The sequence below is a fragment of the Chiloscyllium punctatum genome, chromosome 32 (assembly GCF_047496795.1).
Source record: "Chiloscyllium punctatum isolate Juve2018m chromosome 32, sChiPun1.3, whole genome shotgun sequence".
Classification (NCBI taxonomy): Eukaryota; Metazoa; Chordata; class Chondrichthyes; order Orectolobiformes; family Hemiscylliidae; genus Chiloscyllium; species Chiloscyllium punctatum.
In genome coordinates, this window is record NC_092770.1 from 6,257,921 (window position 1) to 6,282,569 (window position 24,649).

The following is a 24,649-nucleotide window of genomic DNA, read 5'->3' on the forward strand; positions in this document are numbered from 1 at the left end:
GAGAGCTCCTCATCTCCCTCACACTCCCCCCATCACAGAGAGCTCCTCATCTCCCTCACACTCCCCCCATCACAGAGAGCTCTTTATCTCCCTCACACTCCCCCCATCACAGAGAGCCCTTTATCTCCCTCACACTCCCCCCATCACAGAGCTCTTTATCTCCCTCAGAGCTCCTCTCTCCCTCACACTCCCCCCATCAGAGAGCTGCTAATCTCCCTCACACTCCCCCCATCACAGAGCTCTTTATCTCCCTCAGAGCTCCTCTCTCCTTCACACTCCCTCATCACAGAGAGCTCATCTCCCTCACACTCCCCCATCACAGAGAGCTCCTCATCTCCCTCACACTCCCCCCAGAGAGCTCCTCATCTCCCTCACATTCCGCCAGAGAGCACCTCATGTTCCTCACACTCCACCAGAGAGCTCCTCGTCTCCTTCACACTCCCCCCCCCATCACAGAGAGCTCCTCATCTCCCTCTCTCACAAGCCCCCCCCCCCGGAGAGAGCTCATCTCCTTCACACTACCCCCATCAGAGCTCATCTCCCTCAAACACACTCCCCCCCCATCACAGAGAGCTCCTCATCTCCCTCCCACACACTCCCCCCCCATCATAGAGACCTCATCTCCCTCACACTCCCCCCATCACAGAGAGCTCTTCATCTCCCTCTCTCACACACACCCCCCCACCCCGAGAGAGCTCATCTCCCTCACACTCCCATCACAGAGAGCTCTTCATCTCCCTCACACTCCCCCCCCCCCACCAGAGAGCTCCTCAACTCCCTCACACACACTCCCCCATCACAGAGCTCATCTCCCTCACACTCCCCCATCAGAGCCCCTCATTTCCCTCACACTCCCATCAGAGAGCTCCTCGTCTCCCTCACACTCCCCATCACAGAGAGATCATCATCTCCCTCATCAGAGAGTTCCTCATCTCCCTCACGCCCTCATCACAGAGAGCGCTCAATCTCCCTCACACTCACCCAGAGCTCCTCTTCTCCCTCACACTCCCCCAGAGCTCCTCGTCTCCCTCACGCTCACCCATCGCAGAGAGCTCCTCATCTCCCTCACACTCCCCCGTCACAGAGCTCATCTCCCTCACACTCCCATCAGAGAGCTCCTCGTCTCCCTCACATTCCCCCATCACAAGAGAGCTCATCTCCCTCATACACCCCACCAGAGATCCTCACCTCCCTCACATTTGCCCGGAGAGCTCCTAGTCTCCCTCACACTGCCCCCCCTCACAGAGCTCCTCGTCTCCCTCACTCTCCCCCCAACAGAGAGCTCCTCGTCTCCCTCACATTCCCCCATCACAGAAGCTCATCTCCCTCATCACAGAGAGCTCATCCCCCTCACACCCCACCAGAGAGCTCCTCGTCTCCCTCACACTGCCCCCCCATTACGAGAGCTCATCTCCCTCACACTCCCCCATCATAGAGAACTTCTCTTTCCCTCACATTCCCCTAACAGAGAGCTCCTCATCTCCCTCACATTCTGCCAGAGAGCACCTCATGTTCCTCACACTCCACCAGAGAGCTCCTCGTCTCCTTCACACTGCCCCCCATCACAGAGAGCTCATCTCCCTCACACTCCCCCATCACAGAGAGCTCATCGTCTCCCTCACATTCCCGTTATAACAGAGAGCTCCTCGTCTCCCTCACTATCCCCCATTACAGAGACCTCATCTCCCTCACAGTCCTGCATCACAGAGAACTCCTAGTCTCCCTCACACTGCCCCCCATCACAGAGCTCCTCGTCTCCCTCACAGTCCCCCATCACAGAGCTCCTCGTCTCCCTCACACTCCCCCATCACAGAGAGCAATCTCCCTCACACTTCACCATCACAGAGAGCTCATCTCACTCACACCCCCCAGAAAGCTCATCTCCCTCACACTCCCCCATCAGAGAGCACCTCATGTCCCTCACACTCCCTCATTACAGAGAGCAATCTCTCTCACACTCCCCCATCACAGAGAGCTTCTCATGTCCCTCACACTCCCCCAGAGAGCTCCTCGTCTCCCTCACATTCCCCCATCACAAGAGAGCTCCTCATCTCCCTCATACACCCGAGATCCTCACCTCCCTCACATTTGCCCAGAGAGCTCCTAGTCTCCCTCACACTGCCCCCCATCACAGAGAGCTTCTCATGTCCCTCACACTCCCCCAGAGAGCTCCTCGTCTCCCTCACGTTTCCCAGAGAGCTCCTTGTCTCCCTCACACTGCACCCCCATCAGAGAGCTCCTCATCTCCCTCACACTCCCCCAACAGAGGGCTCCTCATCTCTCTCACACCCCCCAGAGAGCTCATCTCCCTCATACTCCCATCACAGAGATCTCCTCATCTCCCTCACATTCCCCCATCACAAAGAGCTCCTAGTCTCCCTCACATTTCCCCCATCACAGAGAGCTCATCTCCCTCTCACACTCCACCATCACAGACAGCCCCTCGTCTCCTTCACAGTCCCCCATCACAAAGCGCTCCTCGTCTCCCTCACATTTCCCCCATCACAAAGAGCTCCTCGTCTCCCTCACACTCCCCCATCACAAAGAGCTCCTCGTCTCCCTCACACTCCCCCATCACAGAGAGCAATCTCCCTCACACTTCACCATCAGAGAGCTCATCTCACTCACACCCTCCAGAGAACTCATCTCCCTCTCACACTCCACCAGAGAGCTCCTAATCTCCCACACACTCCCAGAGAACTCCTCGTCTCATCTCCCCCAGAGAGCTCGTCTCCCTCACACTCCCCCATCACAGAGAGTTCCTCATCTCCCTCACACTCCCCCAGAGACCTCCACATCTCCCTCACACTCCCCCAGAGAGCTCATCTCCCTCACACTCCCCCATCAGAGAGCTCCTCACACTCCCCCATCACTGAGAGCTCATCTCCCTCACACTCCCCCATCAGAGAGCTCCTCACACTCCCCCAGAGAGCTCATCTCCCTCACACTCCCCCATCACCGAGAGCTCCTCACACTCCCCCAGAGCTCATCTCCCTCACACTCCCCCATCACAGAGAGCTCCTCATCTCCCTCACACTCCCCCAGAGACCTCCACATCTCCCTCACACTCCCCCAGAGACCTCCACATCTCCCTCACACTCCCCCAGAGAGCTCATCTCCCTCACACTCCCCCAGAGAGCTCATCTCCCTCACACTCCCCCATCACAGAGAGCTCCTCACACTCCCCATCACAGAGAGCTCCTCACACTCCCCCATCACTGAGAGCTCATCTCCCTCACACACCCCCAGAGAGCTCATCTCCCTCACACACCCCCATCAGAGAGCTCATCTCCCTCATCCCCCCCCCATCAGAGAGCTCATCTCCCTCACACCCCCCCCAGAGCTCATCTCCCTCACACACCCCCATCACAGAGAGCTCCTCATCTCCCTCACACACCCCCATCAGAGAGCTCATCTCCCTCACACCCCCCAGAGGTCATCTCCCTCACACTACCCCCAGAGTTCCTCATCTCCCTCACACTCCCCCAGAGTGCTCCTCGTCTCCCTCAACTCACCCATCAGAGCTTCTCCTCTCCCTCACACTCCCCCATCAGAGCTTCTCCTCTCCCTCACACTCCCCCAGAGAGCTTCTCCTCTCCCTCACACTTCCCCAGAGAGCTCCTCCTCTCCCTCACACTTCCCCAGAGCTCATCTCCCTCACACTCCCCCAGAGAGCTTCTCATCTCCCTCACACTCCCCATCAGAAAGCTTCTTATCTCCCTCACATTCCCCCCCCATCACAGAGAGCTCCTCGTCTCCCTCACGCTCTCCCATCACAGAGCTCGTCTCCCTCACACACCCCCGTCTCCCTCACACAGAGCTCATGTCCCTCACACTCCCTCATCACACGAAGCTCATCTCCCTCAATAGAGAGCACTTCATCTCCCTCGCACTCCCTCATCACAGAGAGCTCATCTCCCTCACACTCCCCCATCAGCGAGCTCTTCGTCTCCCTTACACTCCCCCAGAGAGCTCCTCATCCCCCTCATAATCACCCATCAGAGAGCTCCTCATCTCCCTTACAATCCAGAGAGCTCCTCATGTCCCTCACACTCCATCACACGAAGCTCCTCATCCCCCTCACAGAGGGCACTTCATCTCCCTCACACTCCCCCATCACAGAGAGCTCCTCATCTCCCTCGCACTACCCCCAGAGAGCTCCATCTCCCTCACACTACCCCCAGAGTTCCTCATCTCCCTCATACTCCATCATAGACAACTCATCTCCCTTACACTCCCCCATCACAGAGAGCTCCTCATGTCCCTCACATTCGCCCCCAACACAGATAGCTGTCTCACTCACACTCCCCCATCCACACATCATAAAGAGCTCCTCATCTCTGCCACCAACATTTTCCCAGTGTCTGCCTCTGTTCCTACTCAAGGAAAAACAATTCCTTAAACAAAGCCACTGGAGGTGTGGCTTTCTAAAATCATGAGCGGGATGGATATGATGAATAGCTGAATTCTTTTCCCCTGGGTGGGGGAGTCCAAAACTAGATGGCACAGGTTTAAGCTGATAAAGGAAAGATTTAAAAAGGACCTAAGGGGCAAAGCTTTGACACAGAGGGTGGCTTGCATGTGGAATGAACTGCCTGAGGAAGTGGTGTTTGCGGATACAATTACGTTTAAAAGACATCTGGATGGTCACATGAATAAGGTAGGTTTGGAGGGATATGTACCAGGACCAGGCAGGTGGGATTACATTAGTTTGGCATTATGTATGACATGGACTGGTCAGACTGAAAGGTTGGTTTCTGTCTTCTGTGATTCTGTGTAAAAGGGACATAAGGGTCAACGTTTTCATGCAGAGGATGGTGCCTGTATGGAATGTGCTGCCAGAGAAAGTGGAGGAGGGTGATACAATTACAATATTTAAAAGACGTCTGTTTGGTATATGCATAGGAAAGGTTGAGAGGGGGCCAAATGCTGGAAAATGGGACTAGATTTGTTTAGCCTATCCGGTTGACATGGACAAGTTGGATGAAAGGGTCAGTTTTTGTGCTGTATAACTCATAATTGCCAAAGCAAAATCACAAATTAAAGCCATAAGAAACTGTTCCCTCCTTATCTTTGTTGCAGTCTTTGACACAGTTAATCACAGTATCCTCTTCCAATGTCCCCTCTTCCTGCTCCATAGACCAGTGAGCCTGACATTGGTGGTGGGCAAGTTGTTGGAGGGAATCGTGAGGGACAGGATTTACATGTATTTGAAAAGTCAAGGACTGATTAACAATTGTCAATATGGCTTTGTGCACAGGAAATAGTGTCCCGCTAACTTGAGATTTTATGAAGAGGTAACAGAGGATTGATGAGGCAGAGCAGTGGATGTGATGTGCATTTACTTCAGTAAGGCGTTCAACAAGGTTCCCCATGGGAGACTGGCTAGCAATGTTAGATGTCATGGAATACAGGGAGAACTAGCCATTTGGATACAGAACTAGCTCAAAAGTAGATGACAGAGGGTGCTGGTGGAGGGTTTTCAGATTGGAGGCCTGTGACCAAGGATCAGTGCTGGGTCCACTGTGTTTCATCATTTACATAAATTATTTGGATCTGAACATGGGAGGTATGGTTAGTAAGTTTGCAGGTGACAACAAAATTGTAAGTGTAGTGGACAACAAAGGAGGTTACTTCAGAGCACAACATGATGGGCTAATGGGTTGAGGAATGACAGATGGAGTTTAGAAAAACATGAGGTGCTGCATTTTGGAAAGGCAAATCAGTGCAGGACTTATACACTTAATGGTAAGGTCCTGGGAGATTTGCTGAACAGAGAGACCTTGGGGTGCGGGTTCATAGGTCCTTGAAAGTGGACTCGCAAGTAGATAGGATAGTGAAGGTGGCATTTGGTATGCTTGCCTTTATTGAGTCAGTGCATTGAGTATAGGAGTTGGGAGGTCATGTTGCGGCTGTACAGGTCATTGGTGAGGCCACTCTTGGAATACTGCATGCACTTCTGGTCTCCTTTCTATTGGAAAGATGTTGTGAAATTTGAAAGGGTTCAGAAAAGACTGACAAGGATATTGCCAGGGTTGGAGGGTTTGAGCTGTAGGGGGAGGCTGAATACACTGGGGCTATTTTCCCTGGAGCGCCAGATGCTGAGGGGTGACCTTAGAGATTTACAAAATCAGGACGGAAATGGACAGGGTGAATAGACAAGGTCTTTTCCCCAGAGTGGAAGTGTCCAAAACTAGGGGACATAGGGAGGGGAAAGATCCAAAAGGGATCGGAAGAGCAACATTTCCTCACACAGAGGGTGGTACATGTCTAGAATGAGCTGCCAAAGGAAGTGTTGGAGGCTGGTACAATTACAAAATTTAAAAGTCATCTGGATGTGTATATGAATAGGAAGAGTTTTATAGGGATAAGGGCCAGATACTGGAAAATGGAACTAGATTTATTATTTATCTGGTTGGCATGTACAAAACAAGTCTGTTTATGTGCTGGATATCTCTATGACTCTGAAATATTGGGCACACTGCAATCCTTGTCCTTGGTTCCAGTCACAAACTCTAGTCCCTCTCTATAATCTGAAGCATACTGACATCATTCACAACCTTGGTGTTTGTGGTTGAGCCTGCAAGGAGTTTCTGACCATGTCACGGAGCCTTTTTACTTCTACCTCAGCAAGATCTTTGACACACTTGCTATAGAAACTTTCACCAATGTCAGGTTCTTTGAGATATAATCCGTAGCTCCGATCTCCACAGACTTGAGCTTAACCAAAGGTATGCTGCTTGCACCTTAACTCATTTCCAGTCCTTTCACTCATTGTCTGTCTACTTGCCAACCTACCCTGATTCCTAATCTGAAACCACAGCATTAATATCCTTATTTGTTTTCATATCATTCCATTCATTTGGTCTTCCCTGTAGCCTGACAAGCCTCCATTCTACATTTCCAATTCTGGCAACTCAAATTATTAATCACCTTTCCTGATATTGTTATCTGTGATTGCCTATCTAGAAATTGATTTTTGATATTCAATGCTCTTGTTAAGCATCTTAATATATTTAATATACCAAAAAATGCTTTAAATGCAAACAAATAAAATATTCCTCACATAATAGCAAGAATAGGGAGTGTTGCTCCTCACTAAAATTGCAAGCATGATAAAACACAGCCAATTTCTCTTGCTTGTCAGTTTCAAAGTGACAAGTGAATTTGTAAAGGGATTCATGATAAAAATCACTGACAATTCTGTCTCAAGAAATTCAATGAATTCAATGGTTTGTTTCCTATTACTTTTCCTAAATAAAAGGTAAACAGTTGTTTTTCAGAGGTGAATGGCTATCTTAAGCTAATCACAGCCTTCAAACTGCATTGATTATACATATATTGAAAAACTTAACACCTTAGTTGTGATTATTGAAAATATAAAATTTGGCTGCAAATCAATGTTCCATTTAGTATTATGGAAAATGATTTTCATAAATACACAAGATTTCACCCAAACCAACACCAGACATCTATTTAGTTACTTTTGGAAGTAGATCACATTGAAAGGCAAAAAAGACAAATGAACAGAGAGAAAAATGTAGGATTTTTAAAAATTTGGAGACATGTCAAGCAAATAAAAAGATTCTGACTATCATCATCCATGTTGCATCGATGGCAAGTGAAAACAGACTATTTGGTAATATGAATGAGTGACTGTAATGCAGTGCACACCACTTGATCAGAAACCACATCAAAATTGCAGAGATTTAGTCAGAATCATACATTATAGAAGCAGGCCCTTCATTCTATTATGTCTATGCTGACCAACAAATACAAAATGAAACTAATCCCACTTACCAGCACTTTGTCCACAGCCTAAGACCTGGCATTTTAAGTACTCATCCAGATGCCTCTTAAACATTGCAAGAGTACTCAACTCCACTACTTTGTTAGGCACGTTCCATTTACCTACCATCCGAGTGAAAAAATGTCTTTTCAGATTGCCTCTAAACCACTTGTTCCTCACCTTAAACATACATCCTCCAGTCTGAGGCACATTTGTTATGGGGAAAGATAGTTCTCAAGATCTACTCCTGCTATGCCTCTCAATTTTGTATGCTTCAATCAGATACCCCCTCAGGCCTCCTCTGCTCCTATAAAAACAAATCCAGCCCAACCAGTCTCTCCTTAAAACTCAGGCATTTTACCACAGGCCACCTCCTAGTGAATCTCCACTGTACCTTCTCCAGTGCAATCACTTGCTTCCAAATTGTGCAGTTCTGGTCACCACACTCAGTACAGTATTCCATCTGTTTAATCGATGTTTTATAAAGTCAGAACAAGACTTCCTTTCTCCTATATTCTATGCCCCAGCTAATGAAGGCAAACATCCTGTATGTCTTCTTCACCACCCTGTCCACCTGTGTTGACACCTTCAGGGATCTACAGAATTGTACACCAAGGTCCCATTGTTTCAGCTATGTTGAAGTAATTTAGACATTAGATAATCAGAAAGATGATTAATGGTTTCTTGGAGATTTACCAGTATGCTCAATGCATATGATACATGTGATCTGCAGAATTCATGGAATAATTTTCATGACAAGAATAGATTCCATCAGCACATTTGGAATCTTCTCAACTTTATTGGCAACCAATAATTATAAAAGAGAATTTTATAATTTTGGCAATTACTTAAAAAAATACAAATCTCAGTTAAACCTACAATTTCTTCCTAAGAGCGCAACAAAACACGTCCCCCCCCCACCCCCACCAGTCTCCCCAATACCCTCAAAATCCATTTCTCACAGCTGACAGAATCCCCATATAACACAATTTCCCCAAAGGTTTAAAACACGGGTATTTATAATGTAATGAAAATATTCCTTCCCTGCTCCTCCCAAATTTTAAAATTCCCTCCACAGTGACGGCTATCACAGAACGCAAGTACTAGATTCTAGGATCTTGACCCAAGTTGTCGAAATTCCGGGACCACTCTCCATCAACACCATAGACTAGAATCTATGTCCTATCTAAACACATATCATTTCTTTCCCCAGTACTGCTAAATATTAGAATAAAACAAAAGAACTGCATATGCTGGATTCAAGCAAGATCAAAAAGAGATACTCAGTAGAAATTTCTGACATATGGTCACTGGTCTTGAAAGGTTAACTGTGTTTCTCTAACCACAAATGCTGTTGAGCTTCTCCAGCACTTAGTTTCTGTTGCTAAATACTGAGTTCACTTATTTGTTATCTTGAGTTTAGTACCAAAAGGCCACCCAGATTTTGATGCAATGGCACACAAAAAGTTGGGAAGGCTGGGATGCCTATGAGTAAACCAAGGAAAGTCTAAATAATCTAAACACATGGGTAAAAATTAAAACGTAAGATTCAAAGGGCAGACAGCAGAACAGCTGCAAATGGATTTATTTTTAATTTATGCAGTTGTTATCTTTTCACTTAGGCTATGAGGTTGCTGCATTCTCCAATCAGAAGCTGGTATTTATTAGTACAGAGCAGATTGTGATGTCAATCTCAAGTAGAACTGCTGTTGAGTTCAGGAGTCTGCAGGCCTGTTTAATGACTACTACTACTTAAACACTGTATAGATCATGACTAAAAACAAATGGTGGAAACCATAACACAAATTTTGTTGTTCAGAAACTAAAGTGCTACCCCACATCATGTGCTTCACCAAAGTGTTTGGCCAATGGCATTAATTTAAAATTTAGATAATCAGAAAGCAGAGTAATGGTGCACTTAATAGAATGACCAAATTGTTCCTTGCTGATTTGTCAGCATGTTCAATATGCAAGGGATGCATGTGGTCTGTAGAATTCATGTAATAATTTTACTGACAGAAGAATAGTAGGGTTAATTTCATTAGCACAACATTTAGAAACTTTTCTACTTTATCGGCACGTAACAATTATAAAATAGAAGCAATCAGATGACAATACTTTGAATAAGGTGGAAAAAGATTTTCGTACGAAATATTACATACACATTCAACAAGATTGAATATCCAAATATTATCAATTGTCTGATCATTGAACTTTAATCTTCCAAAAGAGGAAGGAGTGTAAAAGAATCTGCAAATTGCTAATACTTATTTTTGGATAGAATCAAAGTCTCTTGCAACTCTTGAATATTCACTAGGATTGTAATTCATATCCTAAGGGATCAAGATTCTGATCCAACAGCATGAGTGAAGACTCTCGCAGCAAATGCAAGAAGTTTGCAAGTTCCTCTTTCGAAAATACCTGTTATTTGGAAAAACAAAAGAAAGCCTAAATTAAAACTCTATAGCAGTTTTATATACAATACTTGATATATCACATTTCACCCTTCAACATTTGCAGCAGGAGCAGTGACAGCAAGGACCAGTGAGCTGCCAGGAAGGTAAATGTCCCTTTTCAAGACTTACCTCATGAATAGGCAGAGCGAAGGCTCAGCAGGAGTACACGCGGACACGGGGATGGCTAGTAACTGATATATCACGGAGGTAATCACACCTAAGCTACAGGATAAAAAGTAGCTGGGTGTCAGAAGAGGGAAAGGGAACAGACAATAGTGCAGGGACCCGGTGACCATTCCCCTCAATATAAGCATACTGTTTTGGATACTGTTGTCGGGTGGGGGGTGGGGAGAGAAGTAGGAGAGCGATAATGATAGGAGATTCAATCATGAGAGGAACAGACAGGAGATTCTGTGGTTGCGAGCGAGACTCCAGATGATGTATTGTCTCCCGGGTGCCAGGGTCAAGGATGTCCCGGATCGAGTGACTGGGGGGGGGGGGGAAAGAGAGAGAGAGCAACCAGAAGTCATGGTAGATATCAGCAACAATGATATAGGCAGGGAAAGGAAGGAGGACCTGAAAAGAGAATATAGGGAGTTATGTTGAAGCTAGAAGGCAGGATGAGTAGAGTAGTGATCTCAGGATTGCTAATGGTGCCATGTGCTCTTGAGGCTAAGAATAGAAAAAGTGCGTGCAGCTGCAGGGCTGGTGTAGGAGGGAAGACTTCAGATGTGAATCATTGGGATATCTTCTGGTGAAGGTGGGACCTGTACAAAAAGGACAGCCTGCACCTCAACTGGAGGGGCACCAAGATCCAGGATGGGAGGTTTGCTACAGCTCCTCAGGAGGGTTTGAATCAGATTGGCAAGGGAGCTATGAATCAGATGATGGAGTAGGTAGTGAACAGCCAGATACAGCATGCAGAGAATCTGTGAGGAGAGATAGGCCCTAGATAGGGCAAAGGTACAGTCAGTATGATGGGCTGAACTGTGTTTATTTTAATGCAAAAAGTATCAGGAAGAAGGGTGACAAACTCAGAGCATGGATCAGTACTTGGAACTATGATGTTGTGGCCATTATGGAGACTTGGATATCCCAGGGGCAGGAATAGTTGTTGGATATTTCAGGATTTGGATAATCCAAAATGATTTTTTTTAAGATGGTGGGGGTGGAGGAATGACATTGCTAATCAGGAATAGTACCACAGCTGCTCAAAGAGAAATTGTCAAGGGGGGGGGGGGTTGTCTACAGAATCAGTATGGGTGGAAGTCAGAAACAGGAAAGGAGCAGTCACTTTATTGGGAATTTTCTATAGATCCCCCAATAACAACAGAGAGACAGAGGAACAAGTTGGGAGGCAGATTTTCGGAAGATGCAGAAGTAACAGGGTTGTTGGCATGGGTGACTTTAACTTCCCGAATATTGATTGTTTGGAGTAGTTTTTGTCAGGTGTGTCCAGGAAGAGTTCCTGACACAATATGTAGATAGGGGCTAGATCAGAGTGGTGCTGGAAAAGCACAGCATCCGAGAAGTAGCCCTTTCCTGATGAAGGGCTTTTGCCCAAAACATAACTCCTGCTCCTTGGATGCTGCCTGACCCGCTGTGCTTTTCCAGCGCCACTCTAATCTAGACTCTGATTTCAGCATATGCAGTTCTCACTTTTGCCTACAATATGTAGATAGGCCAAGTAGAGGGGAAGTCATATTGGATTTGGTGCTTGGTAATGGACCAGGCCAGGTGTCAGATCTCTCAGTGGGAGAGCATGTTAGTGTGAGTGATCACACCTCCATGACCTTTACTATATTCATTGAGAAGGATAGGAGCAGACGATAAGAGAAAGTATTTAATTAGGGAAGGGGGAATTACAATACTATTAGGCAGGAACTGGGGTGCCTAAATTGGGAACAGATGTTCTCAGGGAAATGCATAACAGAAATGTGGAGGCTATTTAGGAAGCACTTGATGATAGTGCTGGATAGATTTGCCCCACTGAGGTAAGAAAGGGATGGTAGGTTGAAAGAGCCTTGGGTGACAAGGGATGTGGAACATCTACTCAAGAAGAAGAAGGAAGCTTACTTAAGGTTGAGAAGACAAGGAATAATAGACAAGGTTCTAGAAGGTTCCAAGGTAGCCGGGAAGGAACTGAAGTATGAACTTAGGCAAGCTAGAAGGAGGCGTGAAAAAGCTTTAAGTGGGTAGGATTCAAGAAAACTCTAAGGCGTTCTACACTTAGATGAGGAAGATGAGGATGGCCAGAGTGAGGGGTCGGTCAATCAGGGATTGTGGAGGATTTTGGAGGGAACTGAGTCTGAGGAAGTAGGGGAGGTCCCTAATGAATACTTTGCTTCAGTATTCACTACTGAGAGGGACCTTTCTGGCATGCAAACAGTTAACCCAAGTCGACACCCACTTGATGCGTGTCACTTGGATGTGATGTGCGGGGGGGTTTGGGGGGGGCAGGCCTCAATTCTGTCACAAGGCCCATTTTACTGACTGGGTCTGCTCCTCCAGTCAGATTTTAAAAAATTTCACCAAACTGTCACTTATTCTGAATTCCGAAAATCTGCAGGTCCCAAGCATTTCAGACAAAGGATTGTGCACCTGTACCATAAAACAGTAACTTTATAGATTACATGTTGTATCATGCATCTTAAATATAAATCTATAGAAATTATTCTCGATAAATTATTTAAACACTAACTCAGATTTAACTGAAATGTTGTACCCAATTCTTGGTGTCAAGGTGTGATAACTTTTGAGGAAGGGCAGAAAGTATTTACAAGAATGGTTCCGGGGTGAGCAACTTAAATCATGTGGATGGACTGAAAAAGCTAGAGCTGTTCTCTCTGAAAGGAAGGTTGAAGGAAAGTTGGGTACAAACGTTTTCAAAACATTGAGTCGTCAACCAAGATATATTTTTGATTGTCAGAAGAGTCAAGAACCAAGGAACACCAATTTAAGAAGAATTGCAAAGGTTTGGCAAGATGACAAAAAAAAAACTTGAATGTTGCAAATGGATAGGATCCTGAATGTATTATCCAAATATTTGGGAAGACAAATTAATCATGGCTTTTAAAAGCAAGTTGGATAAATATATGAAGAGGATAAAACTACACGGGGGGGGGGGGGGGGGGGGGGGTGGGAAGAAGACAACGGAATGAAACTAGCTGAGTACTTGTTAGAGAAAACTAGGATAAACACAAAAGAGGGATCTCCTTTTCCGTAAACGATCAAAGATACTACAGCAATGGACTAGCTTAAGTGAAAAGCAGTTGCTGCAAAAATCAGCTTTAGTTAATTCACAAAAATAGCAGTTTGACTCTTCCAAAAATAACTAGACACTGACATTTGAGTCAATTCTTCATGTTATTGATAATGATCACTTTTTTGACAAGAGCCTTTTCAAAAGCTTAGAGTGCAATTGTAAACACACATTTAAGCAAGTCTGCATATTCATCGAAGTCATGAATAGTAATGCAGTAAATCCATTTAATCTCTGCAAGAAATATTTCAAAAGCTTTTAGGTCTCCTGAACATTTTTTTTACATGTCATGGAGAAGCAATAGATGCTTTACCTTGATCTGAATTGCATATTTAAATATCATGACTGAAAGAGATTTACTGAAGTCCTACTTTTAGAACATTCAAACAATTTAATAATTTATTATGGAATTTTATAAATAAAACTAAGCAAATGGTACTAAATTGGTCACAATGTATAGTACCCAACTTACTTGATAAAGCTTATGTTGCTCTGATGCAACAATATCAGCCAGTTTTAAGCACTGCTGGTACTGTTTAGTGCTGTGTAGTACTGTGTGAAGCAAGAAACACATCATTGGTAGACAGAGCTGGCGTAATAAATTCAACTGGTGACTGCGCTCAGCATCTTCTTCAGCATCCTAAGGTACATTAAATACTTCAATTAACTTTAGAAATTTTGCTGCTCCAAATCAACTACATTTCATTGGAATATTGTGTGAAATGGAGCTGTTTTTGCTCCTTTTGAACTGAAAATTTTGCTAAATCATTAAAGCCAAGAATCACTTTTTAAAAACTTGAAGAAAGTAAAAACATTTCAATAAGTAAATGAAACATTACTATTTCACTTGTAATAAGAGCATAGGAACAATATGTAGATGACCATTCAGTTCTTCAAGCTTGCGCCACTATTCATTACAAACATGGCTGACCTTCACAGCCTGAATTCTACTTTCTTTTTCACACCTGCATTCTTCAATTGCCTGAGAAATCGAAGACTTACCACAAACTTGAGCATCCACAACCCTGTTAGTGACAATTCTAGACATCTATATCCCTCAGAATTAATACATTTCTGAACTCATTCCTCAAAATATCCTAACTCATTCCTCTATTTTAGATTCACCCACCAAAGGAAATAGCCTCTGTTTATCCTGTGAAGTCCCTTCACGATCTTTGTTTCAATTAGATCCACATTTACCCGCCTAAAATTTAGTCAGTACAGGTATAACTTACTTATAATATCTTAAAGAGAAGCAATTACTTTGAAACTATATGACAAATCTCTGTATTTGTTTAGAATTAAGTATTATTGCAGTTCTGTAAATCAGTCATTTTAACTACGTAGCTCTATTTTGTGTATTTCACCACCTCAGCTTGAACAATGATTATTTATACACTGATTTTACATTCACACCATAGATTAGGCTGGATATAACTGTTACTCTTGTTGTTTTTAATTAATTCTATTCCAAGCATGAATAAATTCTGTTAAAAACACACATTCTATAGAACGTAATAACATTGATACCTATGCATCAGTTAAGACATATGGGACATTAAACCTGATTGCTCATGTATTTAACATCACATACTCTTTTGTTTCAAGTAAGCAAACTCTCTCAAGGAAATTTATTACCTCAGCAGAAAGACATGAGACTTAATAAATGGTTGCATTTGCTGTAACTGCCGACAGGCATACACTTAGGGCAGCATGGTGGCTCAGTGGTTAGCACTGCTGCCTCACAGCACCAGGGTCCCAGGTTTGATTCCAGCCTCAGGCGACTGTCTGTGTGGAGTTTGCACATTCTCCCCATATCTGCGTGGGTTTCCTCCGGGTGCTCCGGTTTCCTCCCACAGACCAAAGATGTGCAGGCCAGGTGAATTGGCCATGTTAAATTGCCTGTAGTGTTAGGTGCATTAGTCAGAGGGAAATGGATCTGGGTGGGTTATTCTTCGGAGGGTCAGTGTGGACTTGTTGGGCCGAAGGGCCTGTTTCCACACTGTCGGGAATCTAATCAACCTGGACATCAGGAGTCACAGTATGAGGAGAAATTATACAAATTAGGCCTGTTTAGATGGTTAAGGGGTGATTTGATCAAAGTCTTCAAGATATTAACAGGGAAAGGCAGGGTAGATAAAGATAACTATTTCCATTTATTGGGCATTTTATAACTAGGAGTCATAGTCTGAGAATTATGGCCAGACTGTTTGACATTAGAAAGCACTTCTACACACAAAGTGTGGTAAATGTTCACACCTCTCTTCTTCAAACAGCAGTGGATGCTGGACAGTTCATTTTAAATCTGATACAGATAAATCTTTATTAAGCAACGGTATAGGGACTTGGGCCAAATGCAGGTATTTGGAATTAGGTCATAGATCAGTCATGATCTGATTGAATGGCTGAACAGGCTTGAGTGGGTGAATGGCCACTCCTGTTCCTACGTTCCAGTACAATCAGAGAGCCTAAGATGTCAGTGCCTGAGACACCTGAGGACTTGCATAATGGCTTCATACTTAAAAATTTCAGGTAGCCACCTGGTATCCCTGAAATGAACTACAAAGCTGTAGATCCAGAGGACCACTCAGTTACTATTTTATGATTCTTTTCTCTGACAAGAGTGGTGGTGACATATTTTGAGTTATTGTTGGGATACAAACAGAAAATAGGAGCATAAGTAGGTCGCCTGGTCCTTCGAGCCTGCTCTGCCATTCACAATAATCATGGCTGACGATCAGCTCAGTACCTTGTTCCAACTTTCTCCCCATACCTTTCAACCCTTTAGCCCCAAGAATTAGATCAAACTCCGTGAAAACACGCAATATTTTGGCCTTATCCCCTTTCTGCAGCAGAGAATTCCATGGGCTCACCACTTTCTCAGTGAAGAAATTTCTTCTCAGACCTAAATAGCCTACCATGAATCCTTAAATTGATCTTTGTTCCTAATTCTAACTTCCCTTGTTTCTAACTGTAGGGGACCTGCATTTGACTTCACTAATCTTTTTCTCTTCCCATATCTACAGAAATTTTTAGAATCTATGTTCTATGTTCCCTGCAAGCTTAGCAACTATGAATAGGAATTAAATTTTATTGTCGTGGGTACTCAAGTACTGGGATACAGCAATACAGTGAAAAATGTCTGAAGTCGCTACTTATTGAAAGAAATGTACAGCAGAAGTGCAAATACTTCAGAAGCATAACACTGTACAGCGCCAGAGACCCGGGTTCAGTTCCCACCTCAGGCGACTGACTGTGTGGAGTTTGCACATTCTCCCTGTGTCTGCGTGGGATTCCTCCGGGTGCTCTGGTTTCCTCCCACAGTCCAAAAATGTGCAGGTTAGGTGAATTGGCCATGCCAAATTGCCCGTATTGTTAGGTGAAGGGATAAATGTAGGGAAATGGGTCTGGGTGGGCTGTGCTTCGGCGGGTCGGTGTGGACTTGTTGGGCCAAAGGGCCTGTTTCCACACTGTAAGTAATCTAATCTAATCAAATACCTGATTCGCACCATTCTCTGAAGCATGACTGTACTATCAAACTCTAAACATCATTTCTCAGGTTATTTCTGATGGAGACCTTTAAATTAACTGGCAGTTGAAACTTAGCATTTCCCCCTTCACTTCACTTGGGGAGTTCTGGTATGGAGTATTTCTGAATGGTGTGTTTCTCTCAAAACTGGGTACCATTATTTCGAAATCAGCCCTAGGTTAGGCTTCTACCAGTAATGCTACTACACAGAGAATGCGTAGGCAGCCAGAGAAAACATGCTTTCAAAATATTCTACCAAAGCCATATAACATTGTCAACTACAATGAAAATCAAACCTGCATACATTAATGGCTGATATCGTTTTCTGATTTTGAAGTACAAAATAATAGCTCTATAGGGCAAGACAGAATTAAGTTGCAACCTGTCGATTTGACTGCTCCTTATTCTAACCCAATTAATTTCATCTATTATTTGCATGTCAAGATTCAAAGTTATGCAGAAATCAGCTATTACAACATTGAATTCTGGTGAATTACTGATTTGCTATATGCAAAATTAACTGTCTATGAAAAAAATGAATGTAATAAAAATCACTGATTATTAAATAGAACCTTAAAGACACCTGAAAGCTTAGATGAAAAAAACCTTCTTTCCTCTTGACTTTTACTAATTAAAAATATTCAGAATTTTTGGTTAATAAACATTCCATTTAGAGTTTACCTCTCTGATGTCAATCAACCATCCTCCATTCACAAAAAGCAAGACATTACAGATCTTCTCTTTTACTTCTTTGGTGAGAATTTCCAATTCATCACTCCAGTTCTTATAATCACTCTGTTTGGAAAAGGAAATAATCAACACCAAATACAGGATAAAACACATTGAAACAGCTGAAATTGTATATATTTTGAACCTGAAATTGCTTCTGTTTGTGCTCATGAGCCACTGTCTCTGTGAAACTTGCACTTGCAGAAATGGTAGGTTCCATAGGTGCTGACTGCATGCATTTAAACCATTTGTTGAACATCTCATGAGCTTCCTGGAAAAGAGCACAAGTTATAAAATTTAGCTTGTTGAAACAGAATATAGAAAAGACTACATCCTCTTTAACATGGGTGAAAAAGATGAAATAGGACTTTTCACAGGTGAGAGACCATTGAAGTCTTACATTTGAAAAATAGCTGACATGTATTTATAAACTTCAATTACAGAAGAAAGTAGGAAGAAATTTTGGTCAGAATACAAAACCTCCCAGCAGATTCTATTTTGAAATCATAAATTTAATCTTTAAATATTCATATAACTCCAATTTATGATCAAACTTTTCTGTTACAAACAATGCTACAATGAGAACATGAAACTGGGAATCCATTAATCTAAATTATATACCTGTTCCAATTGCACTGACCAGCTTGAACTGTGAAATTTCCTATAATAACCTTACCAGATAAGCCCTTATGCACAAATGTTCCCGGATAGCATTTTCCTCCTCTGCTGGAGGCATGAAATCCATTCCATATTCTTCCCAGCTCGCATACACTTCAGCTATAGAGTCTTGTGGAATTTTGCTGAACACTTCTTTTGCAGCTTCATGTTTTTTTGAAGCTGGAAAAAAAATTAAAGCATGTAAGTTACAAAACACAGGTAGTATTCAGGAATTGCTTATTTCACTACAGATGAAAAGAATCAATTGTGTCTCTCTGGATTCATATCTACAAACTATGATAAGTAAGAGATTCTCAGCCTCTACAACAATTTTCTCAGAGGATTTTAAAAATATATTGTATATAAAATAGAATGATAGTGAACCTGAAACAGTATTTTCAGTTATGAACCACTCATAGCAAATCTCACAAAGTATACCTTTACAGGCAACAAACAACAGCTCGAACGAGAACTAGAAAGGGTGGATATGGATTAATTTAAGGGACATCAGAGGCTGCAATAACCAGAAGACAATGCTTAATATTCTAAAGATATAAAATGAGCTGATAGAATTTACCATTCAAACCACTTATTGTTGTGAAGTTGAAGGAGTGTACTGTATCTTTAAGAGAGAGTGAAAGCTGTTTTGCACTGAGTGCTTGCAGGCATCTGTCATGTGACTGACTAGCAGTCTCACAGTGTACTGGAAAATTGAAAATGTCAGATTTGGCTGTGAAACAAATACCTGAGTTTTGATTGCTGTTTTGACAACCACTCGATTTGAACCAGTTTAAATTATGACCCAGGATACTAAAAATCAATCTATTTTGAACTTATTGTTTTGCCAACATCAAACCAATGAGACAATCAATGCTGGGGGTATAAAGAAGCAGACATTTTGACAATTAGACCGTGAGACCAACTGCAAATTGACAGAGTAACTGCCAGCAAAACACACTCTATCAAAGGTACTTTTTTTCACATGAAACATCTTTGCAGCAAAAGACCAAAGCCAACCCAGGAAAATCTTCAACCAGAGGGAGACCGATACCAATGACAGCCACTGTTTGGTTTTGAAATTAAGTTGACTTAATTTGAATGAGGGTTTTTATTGGAACAGTATATTGTAGAAGAGTTGGAAGCAGATAACAAACATTTAAAAGAAAGGAGGCTTAAGAGTTGTAAATAGTTGTTGTTTGATGTTCATTTTTAGAGTTAAAGAATAAATTGATTTTTTTTTCTCTGTCACTCATACGTTAACAGATTATGGGGCGAGGTGAGCTCTTCTGGGTGTTTGGTTTAATTAGCAGAAGGGTTCACCGCTGTGTCATAACATTATGGAGAAACAATTCAAAATTATTGAAAGGTGATTTTAGTAATATTAATACTTGATCAATATTGCTGAAAAAGAAAGTGAGGCCTGCAGATGTTGCAGATCAGAGTTGAGAATGTGATGCCCTGCATCAGGAATGATGCAAGGGCTTATGCCTGAAATGTCAATTTTACTGCTCCTCAGATGCTGCCTGACCTACTGTGCTTTTCCAGCACCACACACTCAATACTGCTGAAGTACTAACACTAACATTATGTAAGCAGTTATATTTCAAGGTAGTTAACAATTTAATTAATCAAAGGATTGCTACCGTCAAAAACAAAAGTGCAAATGTGGGATATCCCACATCTATAATACAGCAACTGACAAGCATGAGAAAGTCATGGGGAAGAAACAAATCAAGGACAAACTATAGTCAACAGTCAGTATTATTGCACATGTTTGGATACATATCATAACCAGAGAACAAGAAACATCTTTCAACTATAGTAATGCACTGAGTAATTATTTTTTTCATCCATCTATATTTAAATTGTTCAACCCTACAATTGAAGAACACAGAATTTTACAAACAAGAAGGGACTATACAGCAACCCCTTTCAATACAATTGAAAAGATGCACAGAATTCCTGCAGAAACATCACCAAAGATCAGGCCATTATTCAACTTACAACTTTGGGAAAGGGAGAAAGGGTGAGAGATCAGACTAGATTAGATTAGATTAGATTAGATTAGATTACTTACAGTGTGGAAACAGGCCCTTCGGCCCAACAAGTCCACACCGCCCCGCCGAAGCGCAACCCACCCATACCCCTACGTCTACCCCTTACCTAACACTACGGACAATTTAGGATGGCCAATTCACCTGACCTGCACATGTTTGGACTGTGGGAGGAAACCGGAGCACCCGGAGGAAACCCACGCAGACACGGGGAGAACGTGCAAACTCCACACAGTCAGTCGCCTGAGTCGGGAATTGAACCCGGGTCTCTGGCGCTGTGAGGCAGCAGTGCTAACCACTGTGCCACCGTGCCGCCCACTAGGTTTGATTCATTTTAATGAGGATGGGCGAGAAGATTTTAGGAGGAACACGTTTGCTAATTCATGCTCCACATTTAGTATATTTAAGTACAGGGGTCTGACTGAATGCCAATTCCAAGCTATGCTGTAATAATTCAGCCTGTGACTAATAAAGCCTAGTTGCATACCAATATCAAAAAAATGGATCTTACAATTTAAATAACTTTCTGGTGGGATGTGTACCACTTGTTACTGCATCTGCTTTCACTAATTTGGAAGGTAGCACATTATCAACTTGTGATAAGGTGAGTTCTTCTCATCAGCCATACTGGAAGGCTAGTTACTGCCTGCAAAATGGGTATGGCACAGCAGAACTTATAAGCCTGAGAATATGTATGGCTATTTATTATCAAGTTATGCCCATCTAATAAACACCAGACAAAAGAAATTGTCTCAATTGCATTTATTGTGAAAACAAAATCCACAACTAAAGAAAATTAAATAATTACAATGTTTGAGTTTTTAAAATCTGCATACGAGGAAATTTAACCACATACCCAAGAATTTCCTCATTATGGCATTGCTCTGTTTCAGTGCCTCTGCTCTTTGTGTAGGATCAAACACCAACCACTCGATTACATTAATCTTCATATGATCTTCCTGCAAAAGTTACTTTTTATTTGACTTAGCATGTACAATTCAAAATAATACAATTTGTTTCTGTTAAAATGTTTTCTTTAATGCTAATTTGCATTAAAATCAACCCAAAATCTCTAAAGCAACATATTTCAAAAATGAACATATCATCAATAGTGGGAATCCTCCACCAAATGAATCAATCGCAATAGTACAATGATACAAAATAGGAGACATTCGGAAAAATAATTCATAATTTTGCAAAGTAATGGAAGTACATGACTGCACAGTGGGGGTAAATGGGCGCGCATGCATGTGCATGTGTGTCAGTGAACAGAAGTGTCTTTTACCATTAATTATCATTTAAGGTCACAGCAGTTCCACACAAAAAAGATACTCACTTTTGTAGTTGCAGTATCCAGAGATGGTGATAGATCATGATGAGTAAACTTGTCGACATCCTTTTTCCGGATGTTTTCTACAACACATTTGGTCACAGCTGGTACGTCAAGGCCTACAAGATATTTTGGAAAGACATTGCATTAAAAATATTCATAAAGGAAGGTGTGACAAACAAGATTACTTATTTCTTAAAACAAAAGCCATATTAGGGTCATAGGGATAAACAGACCCTTCAGTCCAATACGTCCATTCCGACCAGATAACCTAAATTCATCTAGGCCCATTTGCCAGCATTTGGCACCTATCCATCTAAACCCTTTCTATTCATATACCTCTCCAAATGACTTTTAAATGTTGTATGTAATTGTACCAGCCTCCATCACTTCCTTTGACAGCTCATTCCATACACGCACCACCATCTGCATGAAAAAATTGTCCCCGAGGTCCCTTTTAAATCTTTCTCCTCTCACCTTTAAGCAATGCCCTCTTAGTTTAGGACTCCCTCACCTCAGGGAAAAGACCTTGTCTATTTACCCTATCGATACCCCTCACGATTTTATAAACCTCTAAGGCCTCCAACTCTTCAGGAAAAACAGCCCCAGCCTTCTCAGCCTCTCTCTATGGATCAAATGCTCCAACGCTGGAAACGTCCTTGTAAATCTTTTCTGAACCCTTTCAAATTTCATTATATCCTTCTACAGCAGGGAGACCAGAATTAATGCAATAATCTAAGAGTGGCCTCACCAATGTCCTGTACAGCTGCAACATGACCTCCTAACTCCCATATTCAATGTTCTGACCAATAAAGGAAAGCTTAACAAATGTCTTTTTCAATATCCTATCGACATACAACTCCACTTTTAAGGAACTATGAACCTGCACTCCAAGGTCTCTTTGTTCAGCAACATTCCCCAGGACCTTACTATTTAGTATATAAGTACTCCGTTGATTTGCCTTTTCAAAATGCAGCACCTCACATTTATCTAAATTAAACCCCATCTGATCAAGACTCCTTTGTACGGAGGTAACCTTCTTCACTGTCCACTACACCTCCACTTTTGGTGATATTCACATTTGCAGATTAATATGGTGGGCTAAACCATGGCCATTTTGAAAACAGCAATGAAGTATAAATTCTGCATAAATCTAATGCTTTGCATGTTTCAATTCAGAAACAAACTTGCTGATTCCCCAAAACACTCCCTTTTTTAGTATTTTTATAATGATGAGGACTTTCTTGAAATGATGTCGCAAACCATGCCAAAATTTAAAGCAACTATATTGAGTATTCTTGACAAGTCAAACTTGACATTAAACAGCATAAATGACAGACTACAAAGGAAAGGCAAAGCTTACACCATATTCAGGTTTTATCCTTGGCTTGCTGAGTCAGGTAGTCATTTATTCAAGCTATTATTCAGAATTCAAAACAATTTATGCTGAGACTTCATTGCTGTATTTGAGAAGTATCATGTTTCACAATAAACTTTAAAACAAAGTCCATTTTTGTGCCCTCAGGACAAATACCATCTGGAGAACAGTAGGGTTCTCTTGTTATCCTGGACAACATCCATTCCTCAAATGCCACCAAAAACAGATTCATTTCATTCATCACATCACTGTTGGTGACATATTATTATACACAGATTGGTAACTAGATATTCCTAAATCACAGTCGAAAAGTGTGGTGCTGGAAAAGCACAACCAGTCAAGGCAGCATTGGAGGAGCAGGACAGTCGACGTTTCGAGTTTCTGGCGACTGACTCAACACGGACAAAAACTCCCACAGCTACCTAGACTACACCTCCTCCCACCCTACCTCCTGTAAAAACACTATTCCTTAATCCCACCTTTTCCTGCTCTGCCGCATCTGCTCAGAGGAAGACCAATTCCACCATAGAACATCCCAGATGGTCTCCTTCTTCAAGAACCGCAATTTCTTCTCCCACATGGTCAACAATGCCCTCCCGTACATTTCCTCCACTTTCCGCACCTGCGTCCTTGAACCCTACCCCTCCAATCGCAACAAGTGTTTCATCTCCTGAAAACTCCGAGCCCCAGAGGAAATCAATTAACCAAATAATCAATTATCCAAACAAAATAGTGCCGCCCAACTGTTTCAGCTAATCAAGGTTCCTCTGTATTTCCCTCCTCACCCCTATTTGCGTCCCACAGAAACCATTCCCTCCGTGACTCCCTTGTTAGGTCCACGCCCCCCCCACCAAACCATCCTCCACTCCCAGCACCTTCCTCTGCTACCACAGAAATTGCAAAACCTGCACCTACACCTCAGCCATCAACTCTGTCCAAGGGCCCAACAGAGATTTACCTGTACTTCCACATGTCATCTACTCTGTCCGTTGCTCTCGATGTGGTCGCTCTACATTAGGCAGACAGGACGCCAACTTGAGGAATGTTTCAGACAACAACTCTGGAACACATGCACCAAACAACTCCACCGCCCTGTGGCCGAGCACTTTAACTCCCCCTCCCACTCCACTAAGGACATGCAAGTCCTGGGCCTCCTCCACTGTCAACTCTAAACACCCGACGCCTGGAGGAAGGAGCCTCATCTTTCGCCATGGGAGCCTCCAACCATAAAGGATCAGTGCCAATTTCACTAGTTACCCCTTTTCCTTCCACTAACCTTATCCCAGTTCCAACCTGGTACCACCCTCTTGAACAGTCCTATCTGTCCATCTTCCTTCCCACCTATCTGCCTCACCCTCTTCTCTGGCCTATCACCATCACCCCCATCTTCATCTGCCTATTGAGTTCTCAGCTACCTTCCACCCCAGCATACCCCCCCAATCATTTAGCTACCCCCCCAAACCTC

At 43.0% G+C, this 24,649-nt stretch overlaps 1 protein-coding gene across 2 annotated transcripts in view; it reads right to left on the bottom strand.

Annotated features, from left to right (window-relative positions):
- Nucleotides 1-9,337: 9,337 nt before the first annotated feature.
- The window catches only part of nup107 (nucleoporin 107), a 51,881-nt gene continuing 36,569 nt past the window's right edge, over nucleotides 9,338-24,649 (bottom strand). For both annotated transcript variants that reach the window (XM_072551545.1, XM_072551544.1), the window contains exons 22-28: nucleotides 21,813-21,925; nucleotides 21,333-21,435; nucleotides 18,442-18,602; nucleotides 17,911-18,036; nucleotides 17,718-17,831; nucleotides 13,980-14,147; nucleotides 9,338-10,210 (exon numbers count right to left, since the gene is read on the bottom strand). In XM_072551545.1, coding sequence (XP_072407646.1) covers nucleotides 10,103-10,210; nucleotides 13,980-14,147; nucleotides 17,718-17,831; nucleotides 17,911-18,036; nucleotides 18,442-18,602; nucleotides 21,333-21,435; nucleotides 21,813-21,925 — 893 coding nt within the window. In that variant the 3' untranslated portion in view covers nucleotides 9,338-10,102. The remainder of the gene's footprint in view (nucleotides 10,211-13,979; nucleotides 14,148-17,717; nucleotides 17,832-17,910; nucleotides 18,037-18,441; nucleotides 18,603-21,332; nucleotides 21,436-21,812; nucleotides 21,926-24,649) is intronic.